The 13,057-nt window shown below is 49.9% G+C and overlaps 2 protein-coding genes across 2 annotated transcripts; one reads left to right on the plus strand and one right to left on the minus strand.

The window, feature by feature from the left end:
• The first annotated feature begins 2,979 nt into the window (after positions 1 to 2,979).
• LOC123078563 (SNF2 domain-containing protein CLASSY 3) lies at positions 2,980 to 6,922 on the plus strand. The gene is made up of 4 exons (XM_044501113.1): positions 2,980 to 4,118; positions 4,346 to 4,498; positions 4,619 to 6,532; positions 6,620 to 6,922. Exons 1-3 carry the CDS (start codon positions 2,988 to 2,990, stop codon positions 6,506 to 6,508), a joined length of 3,174 nt encoding a protein of 1,057 aa, XP_044357048.1. The 5' UTR covers positions 2,980 to 2,987; the 3' UTR covers positions 6,509 to 6,532; positions 6,620 to 6,922.
• Positions 6,923 to 8,446: 1,524 nt separating this feature from the next.
• LOC123078564 (acyl transferase 5) lies at positions 8,447 to 10,227 on the minus strand. Its single transcript, XM_044501114.1, has 2 exons — positions 9,659 to 10,227; positions 8,447 to 9,522 (listed from the first exon to the last, which is right to left on the minus strand). The coding sequence occupies exons 1-2, from the start codon at positions 10,082 to 10,084 to the stop codon at positions 8,680 to 8,682; spliced, it is 1,269 nt and encodes a 422-aa protein (XP_044357049.1). The 5' UTR covers positions 10,085 to 10,227; the 3' UTR covers positions 8,447 to 8,679.
• Positions 10,228 to 13,057: the final 2,830 nt, after the last annotated feature.

A 13,057-nucleotide genomic window follows, 5' to 3' on the forward strand; every position in this document is an offset into this window, starting at 1 on the left:
CAGGAGATCACCATTGCATGTGATGAGTTGGGATGCCCGAGAGGGTCTTTCCCAATCAAATATCTTGGGTTGCCATTGTCCTTATGAAAGCAATCTGCAGCGTAGTTGCAGTACCTAGTGGATCAGATGGCGAACTGCTTACCAAAGTGGAAAGCGGGGTTAATGCCGAAGAGCGGAAGACTTACATTGGTATAGTCGATGCTTTGCGCCATGCCCATTCATGCCATGATGGCCTTGGATCTGCCAATGAAGACTATAACTGCGATGAACAAGGTGTGCAGAGGGTTTCTATGGTGCAGACGGGCCGACGAAAATGGGAGCAATTGTGCAGTAGCATGGGATTCGGTATGTTCACCAAAATGGGCTGGTGGTTTAGGGCTACCGAATCTCAGATGGCTCAATGTGGCCATGCAAGCTAGGTGGTCGTGGCTAACAAGAGTGGATGCGAGTAGACCCCGGAGTGAGTTCAGTATAAAGGTCCCAAAAGAAACAATGCTCCTTTTCCGGGCAGCAACGAGGAGCGAAGCGCATTATGGCCTCACTACACTCTTCTGGGGGGATCGTTGGATCGATGGTATGCGGGTGCAGGAGATCACTCCAACTGTTTATAGCAGGATTCCACCGCGGATCAGATCGACAAGGATGGTTGCTCCAGCCATCGAGAATGGGTCTTGGGCAAAGGATGTTGGGCCGAATCATGGGGTAGAGGCATTGCAGAAATTCCTTGAACTATGGATAAGAGTGAGCACGTGGGAGCTTGAGGTAGATGTGCCGGACTCCGTCTCTTGGTCATGGGAGACCAACAGCCGCTTCTCGGTGCGTTCCGCGTATGCGGCAAATTCTAGGGCCGGACTATTGACCCAATGGCGGAGCTGGCTTGGAAATCTCAGGCCCCATCCACATGCAAGTTCTTTGCTTGGCTCGCATTACGGAACGGGTGTTGGACCTCGGATCGCCTTGCACAGAGAGGGCTACCACACCAGGATGCATGCCCTTTGTGCGACCAGGAGGATGAAACCATCAATCATGTGTTACTGACGTGTGTGTTTGCTAGATCAACATGGGCCGTGATATGCGAGGCACTGGGCAAGCTGGACTGGACGTCGACAGCACAAGACTCCGTTGCCCTATGGCTGGGTGAGAAGCAGGGGATGAGCAACTACCACAAGAAGGATCTCCATACTGTCTTCCTCCTAACACTTTGGGATTTGTGGACGCATCGGAACGCTATCATTTTTTATGGGGCATCTCCTTCGATAGGTGTACTTATGGGAGGGTGAGATCGGAAGGAAGGCTATGGTCGGTAGCCGGCAAGTTCAAGGGGAATGTGGACCCCCTCTTCCTTCGACTAGAGCGGTGGGCGAGTAGTGAGGAGTAACGTTGTAACGAGACTCTTGTAAACATGGGAGGGGGGGCATGCTTTTGCCTTTCTTCTTTAATATATAATACGCACACTCGTGCATATTGGAGAAAACAATACTATTGAAGGTACAAGGACACCAACATATGATTGAGATGTGTGATACTCACACCTCCTTGTTGTACGACCAGGTTGAAGAACAATGTGCATGTGCAAACTCGTGCTTAGGCCAACTGCATTGGCCGGGCTCTTGGTTGTGTGACTCGTTGTTATTTCACATAAACCACAAGAGTAGTCACGATTCATTGACAACAGGTAAGATATCTGCTATGAGTAATAATGAAGGAACATTATGTCGATAAGTCCAAAATTAATGGAGGAGCGTTATGTCGATATATCCGAAATATTCATCGACAACAGGTAAGATATATGTTATGAGTAATAATGGAGGAACATTATGTCGATAAATTCAAAATTAATGGAGGAGCGTTATGTCGATAAATCCAAAATTAACGGAGCAACTTCCATAATCGTGATTTATATCATTATATGTGTGTAAAGTAAAAGCAAGGGTGCAGGTGCCAAGTTTTACCGGGTGCCTGCATTGGCATTGGCATCGGCATTGCTTTGCTGCAGGTAAAATTGGAATAGGAGGGTGTTCCATTATTGCTGGAGCGGTCATTTCAAAGCGATGGCTCTGGGCTGGTGGGTGGCATGAGCCTACCTTGCCACAGCATCATGCATTGAGGCAAACAGGCAGCGACGTGCTACTGTGGCTCTTTTCCTCAAAGTGAAGGGCTACTCGCTGACCGCCGGGACCCCACGCAGCGCCCATCACCCGAACCCTTTCACGTTTCCACCTCTCCCCCTCGCGCGCCCAATTTTAGCCACCCAGCAGACCCACGCCTCACACTCGCACGGCTACACTAGCTGGGACACTCCCAAAAACCCTCGTCCTCTCCCCTGCCGTTTCCACCGCCGGGACGAGATGCCGACCACGCCGTCGCCCGGCGACCTCCCCGGCCGCAGGCCCCGCCGCCTGATCATCGACGACGTCGACGACGACGACGGCCACCGCGCGCCGGAGGTCGCCGCGGCCGGGAGCCAGCGCGTCGAGGCGGAAAGCGCCCAGGATTTGGTGCCAAACCCGCTCGCGCCCTTGTCCTCTTCGCAGCCGGCGGCTGCACCGGCTACCGGCGCCAAGCCCGCCGAGATCATCGAGATCGACGACGACGACCGCGTGCCGGAGGTCGCCACGGTCGGGAGCCAGCGCGTCGAGGCGGAAAGCGCCGGGGATTTGTTGCAAAACCCGCTCGCGCCCTCGCCCTCTTCGCAGCGGGCGGATGCACTGGGCACCGGCAGCCAGCCCGCCAAGATCATCGAGATCTCCGACGACGACGAAGAAGAAGAAGATGTGGGCTAGACCGGGGGGCCTGTCAAGGAGGAGCCTGTCGATGACATCGACTGGCCCTCTCTCCTCTTGTCAAGCGAGGAGGAGAAGGAGGCCCCGAGGTCTGACGAGAGTACGAGCAGCGGCGGCCCCGATGGAACGAGCAACGGAATTGAGACGAGTCGACGAGAGGGTGCCTCTGACGATGGCGAGGAGGAGCGGGAGGAGGAAGTGGGGATGCCGGATCCAGAGGATAAGGACGGTGCAGAGGACGGGCATGAGGAAGAAGATAAAGAGGAGGAAGAGGAAGATAAAGAGGAAGATGAATGGGAGCAGGAAGAAGAGGAGGAGTCGGAGGAATCGGAAGAAGATTCCGAGGAACCTGAGGCAGAGGAAGAACCGGGCCGTCGCGTGCTTAGCGATGCCAGGCTCGCCGGTCGGTACACGGGGCCGTGGCCGGGCGGCGAGATCTTCCCCAAGCGGAAGTTTGAAGGGTGGTACATCACCAAGATGGCGGACACCGGCTCTCCTGGCGGCACCGTCGCGTCGCGGCTGCGGTCAAAGCGGAGATGCCCCGACGCGAAGCTGCTCCGGCAAGCCACCCGCAGAAAGCCGTACTGCGTCGACACGCCGTCGCAGTCCAGCTCGGATGCAGAGGAGGACGAGAAAGACAAACCACCGCCTCATCCAGCGCGGTCGTCCAGTGACGAGGGCGGCCGCGGGCATGGCAGGACGGGGATAAGGCGCCCACGGCGCAGAGGACAAAACGCCGATGATGACTCTGACGAAGATGGCAGAACGGCGACGAGGCGGCGCCGAGGACAAAACGCTGCCCACAGCGATGAAGACTTCGAGGAACCCGGCGGAATGGCCGCCGCGAGGAGAAGGGAGAAGCAGCGCATGGAAGAAGATGATGATGCTGCTGACGGCGGCGATGAGGCTGATGAGCAGGGAGCTTCCTGGAGGGCAAAGAAAGAAGGAGCGGCGTCCTGCCGGCAGGCGGCCGGCCGCAAGTGCAAGGACTTCCCCGCAGAGGGATGGGAGCAGCAGGGCGATGTCACCTTCAAGAAGAGCTCGCTGGTTCCTCCGAGGCGGCAGGACGGGCGAGACCAAGAGACTTACGACGATCTGCTCTACTCCATTTTCGAGGGAATCGAGACCACTCTTCAGAACGCCTCTCTTCCTCTGGACGCCCCTGTTCCTGCACCAGAGCAGGGAGGCGATCCGTTTCCTCTGGTGTTCTCCTTCGGGGTTGTAGATGAGGTGGTGCCGGAGAAGACTGCTCTGGACGACCTGTGGGCACAACGTGACTTGGCCTTGGACTTGGAGGCCGAATCCAACAAGGTTTCTTCTCACACTTGCCACAAGGTAACTAAATAATCTGTTCCTCCTGTTAATTGTCCAAATTGTGCTACAATTTTTGGTTTGGACCAGTTACGTTTAATTTTTCTAGCAATTTGTGGCCTTGTTTTAGGCTCCTACAAATGTGAAGAAGATGAAAATTGTTGGATTTCTTTTCCCTGGATACTGTATAGAACAACACTTTTGTTTCAGTTCTACAAACACGCTACTGATCCCTTTGTCTTTTCATTCAGGACGAGGAGAGCGATGAGCATGAAATTCCTGCACATGGAGGGACTTTTTGCAAGCGAGGGAAGCATGATCTCTTTCATGATGATCAAATCGGCATTCGATGCCGAAAATGCGATTACATCGAAATCGAAATTAGACACGTATTTCCATCCATGGTAAGCACAATTTGGCTTCAACATGTGTACGTCAGTACGTGTTTCCATTGACTTTTCTAGAAACAGAGAGCATCAATAGGCACCTTGTTTCTCTTTTCCCTGACCTCTTCGATTCAACAGGCCAAGGAATCGACGGATAGGGAGCCAGCAGCGGAGCATGATAGGCTTGACATGTTCGTTGATGACATCCTGAAATCAGTTGGATATGAAGGGGCAAGCAACGTGGGGTTGGCAAGTGACAAAACTGGCGTCGTCTGGGATCTCATTCCTGGGGTACGGGAAGACATGTTCCCACACCAGCGGGAAGGGTTTGAGTTCATGTGGAGAAAACTTGCAGGAGGGATCGACATTGAGCAGCTGAGGCACACCATGAACACTGACACCACAAGTGGCTGTGTGATCTCTCATGCCCCGGGGACCGGCAAGACCAGGCTAGCAATCACATTCGTGCAATCTTACCTGGAGCTCTTCCCGCACTGCAGGCCAGTTATCATTGCCCCCAGGGGTATGCTGGCTACATGGGAGCAGGAGTTCAGTAAATGGAATGTCAAGCTCCCGTTCCATGTCCTCAGTTCCAGTGAGATCCAGTGGAATCAAGACAAGACCATCCATAAACTGGTCTCCAAGGATCATGGTCTGGGCCAGAAGCTGGCCATGAAGAAACTGAGCCAGAAATCCAAGATGATGCTGAAGCTGGCATCATGGTATGAAGGGAGCAGCATCATCGGTCTAAGCTATTCGCTCTACAGGAATCTTGCCAAGGGCGAAGGCAAGGATGGAGAAATGCAGAGGAACCTGCTTCTTGAGAAGCCCGGCTTGCTGGTCCTCGACGAGGGGCACACACCAAGGAACAAGAAGAGCCTCATTTGGAAAGTTCTCGCAGAGGTCAGCACCGAAAAGCGGATAATCCTGTCAGGGACTCCATTCCAGAACAACTTCCTAGAGCTGTACAACATCTTGTGCCTGGTTAAGCCCAAGTTTGCCAAAGATTTTGCTTGTACAAGACTCAGCAAGAAAGGAGTTGCTTCCACCAGTCAATCAAGAGCAGCGCCTCAGGTGGAGGAGGATGAAGGCAAAGAATTCTGGAGTTCATTAAGGATAAGTAACATCACGGATGAACACATCACTGAAATCCGGGAAAAGCTGGGCCCTTTTGTGCACATCCATAATGGTGACATTCTTCAGAAGTCTCTTCCAGGATTGAGAGAATCTGTTGTGATCCTAAACCCTCTTCCTCGTCAGAAGGAAATCATCGCAATGATGGAGGAAAGTGCAGGGAAGGGTTTTCTTGACGCAGAATACAAGATATCTCTTGCGTCCATACACCCATTCCTCGTCACAAGCACAAAGCTGTCAGACACAGAAGCCTCTGTTGTGGACAAGATGAAGAGCGTGCGGCTGAACCCATGCGAAGGAGTGAAGACATGGTTCGTTTTTGAGATCATCCGTCTTTGCGAAGCACTGAAAGAAAGAGTGCTGGTGTTCAGTCAATACCTTGAGCCACTGGCCCTGATCATGGACCAGCTTACCACAGAGCTAGACTGGACAGAAGGCAAGGAGATCCTACTCATGAGTGGAAATGTGCGTGTTAAACAGCGCGAAGCCTTGATGGAAGCCTTCAATGACATGAACAGTGAGGCTAAGGTGATGCTTGCATCAACCAAGGCCTGCTGTGAAGGAATAACACTGGTCGGTGCATCGCGTGTGGTTCTCCTTGATGTCGTCTGGAATCCTTCTGTTGGACGGCAGGCGATTGGCCGAGCCTATAGAATCGGCCAGGAGAAGATTGTGTACACATACAACCTGATTGCAGAAGGAACAAAGGAGAAGGTCAAATATGACAGACAAGCTACCAAGGATCACATGTCCAAATTACTGTTTTCAAATGAACCGCAACCTACCGGGAGCAATCTGTCACCAGAACTGATATCCAATGATAGGATTTTAGAAAAAATGGCTGCACGTGAAGAACTTAAAGACATGTTTGTGCAGATTCTCCCTTCCCATTGACTGCAGAAGTTATAGCTCAATCTTGTAAGTGGAAGCTTCTGAGATTAGAATGTGCTAATTGACATTTTATGCAACGGTGCTAACCTATTTTTTTATGTTGTGTGTGGACAGGGAGGTCTGATGATTCTACATTCCATCGATATCGGAATCTTCAGAGTCTCCAAATAATAACTGGCATCTTGCTGCCCCTGTGGAATAGCTGCTCCTAGAACTCTTGTGGTGTTGTGTGTTGTAGGGTACTAGTGGGTTTTCGTCCCGTAGTTTGTCTCTTAATTGACGAGGAACAGCGGGTTTCCCATTAGTGTGTCGAACTCGTTTCTTTCCCTTTCTCTCCTTTCTTTCTTTCTGTAAGACTTGGTATTTCTGATATTATTTGCCTGGTAGTGAACTACTTATATAAGTTTATTTGTATTAGTTACTGTCCCACATTGCTTGCTTTGGTCCCAAGGTAGTTCTACCTTTTTAGATACTACTATGACATAGCTTAAGAGACCTACCATGCCAAACTACCAAACATGCCAGGTGGCTTTTCCATTCAACTATGTTATCAGGTTAGCACCATAAGTCAAGAGAATCCTATCCTGAAAGCAAGAAACATATGCATGATCTAAATTGACTTGAATTTATTTTGAATTTGTACGATATACTTCAACTGCTGGAATGTTAGTTTGTCGCGGTCCGTCTTCAGATTTGAACTGTAATTGTATTGGAATTTATTTCGATTATTTATGATATACTTCGACTGCTAGAATGCAAGTTTGTCGTGGTCACCTGTCTTCAGGTTTGAACTGCAATTTCATGGGATCTCAACTAATTGACATGATAACTATTGAGCAACATGCAACAATCAGTTCGAAAAAATAAAAGCTTTATACAAATTACTTAAACTAGTGCAAAAATAATTTAAATGTTTTTTTGTTATCTCTATATTATGGAAGATTGTTTAATGCTGTGTTTAATTTTCTGTATTTCTGTTCATTATTTTCTGTAAAGGAAGATTTTAGTGTCAATTTCCTCTCTCCAGAATGTCAATTCAGTCATGAAAGCTGTGATAGTGTTGCCTTTTTGTTGCATAAGATTTAGTAGATTGACTCAATCTTAAGACTACAATTATTTCAATCACTGTACATTTTCAGGTTGTTTTCTGTTTGCTCTGGTTTACTCTGCCGGCTAAGCTACCTGGTCTATATACTTCTTATTCCAGCTTTAAATCAGGATAATTGACAAGCTGCACTGCTGCCTTTTGATTAAAAATGAGGAAGAAGTAACAACTTTGTAATTTGGCGTGTAGAAAGGCACCAGACTGTGCCAGAGTTAGGGCAGTAAAAAGTAAAAAGTATCTTGAATGAAGATTTCTACCTATATTTGTTTTGTTACTATATACTCCAGTTCCAACAGTTGCCGTTCTGCATCGTCAAACATTCTAAAAACTGAACATGTCATCTGGCAGGATAATGATATCAACAGATTAGCCTTGAAAACTTTCATGTCAATATATTTTTATAAACGAGTATGTCAATACTTCAGTGAAGAAGATAAAGGTGAATACCTGCATGGTGAATAGTGACAGATAGCTGGGCAGATTAATTTGGTTGGACAGGACCATCTTGAATCTGTTGCAATTTTTCTCCAGCACCATCTGATCTAGGATTCTCCATGCAATCCTCCCCTCAGAGAAATATTTCATCTTACTCAACTGACCAGTGTGAAACATATAGGTAGCCTAAAACATTCTGGATTATTTGTGTATGTGAATGCGACGCACAAAAGAATTGGATTTGAGTTTTCATATGTTAAAACCTATGAATCATCAATCAACATATAGGCAATGAGACCAGAAACAGGAAACTCCTGCAAAACTACTGACTTCCATAACTTCCATCAAAGTATGGCTCCAAATTAAAATAATTTGGTAAGCATATGAAATCATGAATGGAATTGCCCCACCATAAACTGATTTTTATTCATTCTCGTGGCTGACAGCTTACAATTGTTCCACAATGAAAAGAAATCAACAGAATATGACCTAAATGTGGTTTATACCTGCACAAAGCACCAGAATATGACCTAAATGAAAACATTGCACACACCAATGTGAAGAAAAAGTACAGTGAGAAGGTGTTACAGGTATGAGAACATGTACTCGGCCATGGCCAAGCAGCAGCATCCAGCTAAGCGTACTTGGCAAGCTCGTCGGCGAACACAGCGGCGTGTGGCTCCTCCACGCAGCGGAGCATGAGCCGGATCCCGCGCTTGGGCGCCGGGGGCTTGAGGTAGATCACCGACGCGACGATGTTGACGTCGTCGTTGAGCGTGAACACGTATCCGGGCTCGCCGAAGCCATAGTCCACCTCGTTGAAGCCGACGCGGCTCCAGTCCGACACCGTGACGGTGCCGTAATCCAGCGGCACATTGTAGTGGTCGTCCTTGGCGCCGCCGTGCATCCAGTCCGTGAACCTCACCTTAAGCGCCTCCTTGGCCTCTCGCATCACGCCGACCACTTCGGGCAGCGCCGCCTCCCGGATGGTCTTGCTGCTCCGGGTGATCCCGACCGGGTACACGCAGTTGCCATAGTAGCCATCCACTGACGGCAGCACGCCCTGCAGGAGGTGACGCGTGCTGGCGGCGAAGCCAAGGCGGACTTCAGCGGCGTCGGGGAGCTCCACCGCCAGCGCACGGCACTTGAAGACCACGGCCGTCACGGCGTCGAAGGTGGAGCAGGTCTCCCCCGTGGCGGCCTTGAACTCGTCCTTGATTCGCAGGATGCTCTCCGGCGATATCTCGACCACCTGGGTCACGAAGCTGAACGCCGTGAAGGACGGCGGCGGACCGCGCGGCAGCTTGGGCGGGTCCGGGATCGTTTCGCGGTCCCACACGGGAGCCACTGATGGGGCCGGGAACCCCCGGGCCAGCTCGCCCGCCGCTTGAAGGAACTGCGCGGCGCCCTGCCCGTCGAACACCAGGTGGCTGAAGCAGATCCCAACGGCGAATCCACCGCAGGTGAATTTCGTGACCTACAAATACAATACGGCAGCGCCCGAGTTAGAAATCTAGATTCGTCACTCGTCCGGGTCTTGTTTCTCTTTTGTTGGATTGGATCGTTGGCAGTGGACCACGAGATGAGGTGTAAGTAAGTAATCGCGTGCGAACCTGCGCCATGAGGATGAGGTCCTCGAGCTTCTCCTCGGGGGGAGGGCGGGGGATAAGCTCCGCCTTGGGGATGAGCAGCGGGCGCTCGAGGCCGTTGACGTCGGCGAGCGAGCAGCTCGCCGTGGCCTCCACGAACCAGACGCCCTCACCGGTACAGTCGACCACGAGGTCGCCCGGGGAGGGCTCCGCGATGCGACCGGCCACCGGATAGTAGGGCACCAGCGCCCTCGCGAACCCTTGGCGCATCGTGGCCACCTGGTCGTCGCCGCCCCTGTCGGAGGACGGGGGGAAGACCTGGATGAAGTCGACCGAGACACGGACGGCGGCGGTCTTGTCGATGGAGGAGAGCGGGAGCACGCCGCCCGGGGTGGGCCCCGCCGGAGGGACGAGCGCCGGCGGCGACTTGGCCACGGTGGGCGCGGCCATGGTCTCGTGGGTTGGTGGGGGAAATCAAAATGGGAGCGCGCTGGTTGCTTGCTTTGCCGCTTCCCCACTAGGAATGATGAATGGAGGTTGAGGTTGTTGCCGTCGGTGTCTGCCTCGTTGGCTGGCACGAGCTCACTTCTGGTTTGAAAGTGGTTGGCTCTTTTTGCTAGGCTTAGGCGAGGGAATAGTATAAAACTACAGGGTTTTAAAAAACCATCAGATTTTTTTTGACTGATACCTATCACTTTTCACGTCAGTTGTCTCAAATACCCAAATTGCCAGTTGCTAGTGTTTTAAATCGTTTTCTGACGGTCCGAGTCCGCCTGTCAGGCCACGTCAGCATCGCGGTTGACGGCGAGGCCGTTAACGGCCGTTACTCCGACCGGTGCGGTCGGACCGCACCCTGGTGCGCGTATTAAGTCACTGTCTCCCTCGCTCTCACTCTCCTCCCCTGCCCGCACTCCTATCTGCTCTCACTCTCACTCTCCTCTCTGCTCTTCGACGCCGGCGGTGACTTGCGCTGTGGAAGCTCCACCGTCACCATGCCTTCCTGCAATGACGGGGAAACGAGCTCAGAGGATGAGTGCGACATCACAAGCATGGACATTGCTCTTTGGGTAAGTTCCTTCCGTCTGCTGAGCTAGGGTTAGGGTTCATCTTGGAGCTAGATTAGGTTAGGGTTCATCTTGGTGAGCTAGGGTAGGCTTTGGTTACTGTTATTTATTAGGCAGGGTTATGATTGTTGTTGGAGCTAGGTTTATGTATGCTAAAAATCTAGGGTTAGGGTTAGGGTTCTTGCTGGATTGGGGAATTGTTTTTTCAATCTATGTCTGGTTGGTGACCTAAGGTGATTTTGTTGATGTGTTCATGCAGGAGACCCCTGACACCGCCGTGGAGCCTCTTTTCTGTGGCCAGCTCGAGCTTCCTGAACCCACCTGCAGCACCACATGAGGCGAATTAAGTGTGTGGCATTTGAGGGAACCTTAACTGGAAGGCATTTCTATGGTTGTCCAGTGCAAAAGGTATAGTACCTTAATTGGACACATTATCTAAAAATTTAGTAGCACATGTATTATGTTGACAAGTTGCTCTTCTGAACCCACACAGTATTATAACGATGAACTGAAATGTGCCTTGTATTAAGCTATTGAGGAAGCATATATTTGTGAGTGAACTTGTACAAGCAGGTTGGGTTTCAGTTACAATTTTTGTTATATTAAACAACATATTCAGCTTAATTAAGCCTCACTTTCAGTTACTTAGTCTGATATGATTTGTTATGAAATTCAGTGCACTTAGTGATGTATATATGAATTTCCAAATGCAGAGTGAAGGTGTTAACTGTGGTGTTACTGAGTGGGTTGACTAGCCTTGGCCTCCAATTCTTCAGAATTGCTTGTCCAGGTTGTGGGAAATGTTCCATGAACAGAATTGTGGAAGAGTTGATAAGCAGAAGTATGAGGAGCATTTGGCCAAGCTTAAGACTAAAAATGACAAGCTGTGCATTGAGTACACAAAGCTTGTCCAAGATGTATCCAAGATGTTTGATTGGCAGGATGGTAGGGTAGACCACATGGATTACCAGAAGGCAGTTGAGGAGGAATAATTGGAGAAGAGGAAGAAAGAGGTAGAAGAGAGTGCTAGGTTGGAGGTTCAGATGGAGAAGCTCAAACTTGCCAAGGAACGGAGGTGCATTTTACAGAGTCAAGCTGACATTATCAAGAACACCAGGAAGGCAATGAAGGAGGTTGAACAGGAGAGAGATTGGCTTAAGAAAGAGAAAGCAAAGCTTGAGCATGTGGTGAATGAGTTGCTGAAAAGATGGGCATGCAAGCAAGGAGAAGATTGAGAAAATCAAGGCCATCCTTAATTCTTGAAGTGTGTTCTGCAGATGGTGAAGTACATCCAAGGCCTTTATAAGTATGTGGCCTAACAATCTGATGTGAAGATATGGGGTGTACATTTTGGGGAATGTGAAGTTAATCTAGTCTATGTCTATGCCAATGTTAAGAACTGTATTGTATGCTGCTAGAACCTTTAATGCTAAGTTATGAAGTATGTTGTAATGAATGTTCTGCCTGAATTTGAACCTCTTATGCTATGTTATGGAGTCAGTGATAAGCACTGCTTAACTATGCTATGTTATTTTTATCTTTAAGATAGTTGATGTGTGTTTATTAGTGCTTTCTACCGGGCTTTCTGGCCCAGTTAGGTTTACAAACCTAGGCCTAATAACTCTAGATGCCTCTCCACTGCTCATAAATAGCCACCTCCACCCACCCTTCTCCCTGTCCAGAACCCAGCCACCACACCCCACCTCTACAAACCCTAGATGGATCTAGAGCTTGGGGAGCTGACAGATGCTGAAGAGGAGGCAGTGGAGGTGAGAAGGCAAAGGGCTCGCCCTGTGGCGCCCAGGCCATCAGCGTGGGAGCTGGAGTTTAAGAGGAGGCTAGCAGAGAAGATTTTGGAGAAGTGCAACCCAGCTGAGTTCACGGTTCTTGTCCCTGGCGGCAGGCGCAAGAGCTCAGGGAAGATCATCAGGTGGGCTAGGGCATAGGCATTACTTGCTGATACGTCTCCAACGTATCTATATTTTTTTGATTGTTCCATGCTATTATATTATCTGTTTTGGATGTTTAATGGGCTTTATTATACACTTTTATATTATTTTTGGGACTAACCTACTAACCCAAGGCCCAGTGCAAATTGCTGTTTTTTGTCTATTTCAGTGTTTCGCAGAAAAGGAATATCAAACAGAATCCAAACGGAATGAAACCTTCGGGAGCGTGATTTTTGGAACAAACATGATCCAGAGGACTTGGAGTGGAAGTCAAGAAATGAACAAGGAGGCCACGAGGCAGGGAGGCGCGCCCCCCATCCTCGTGGGCCCCTCGTAGCTCCACCGACCTACTTCTTCCTCCTATATATATCCACGTACCCCAAAAACATCCAGGAGCACCACGAAACCCT

The sequence above is a fragment of the Triticum aestivum genome, chromosome 3D, assembly GCF_018294505.1.
Source record: "Triticum aestivum cultivar Chinese Spring chromosome 3D, IWGSC CS RefSeq v2.1, whole genome shotgun sequence".
Taxonomy (NCBI): Eukaryota; Viridiplantae; Streptophyta; class Magnoliopsida; order Poales; family Poaceae; genus Triticum; species Triticum aestivum.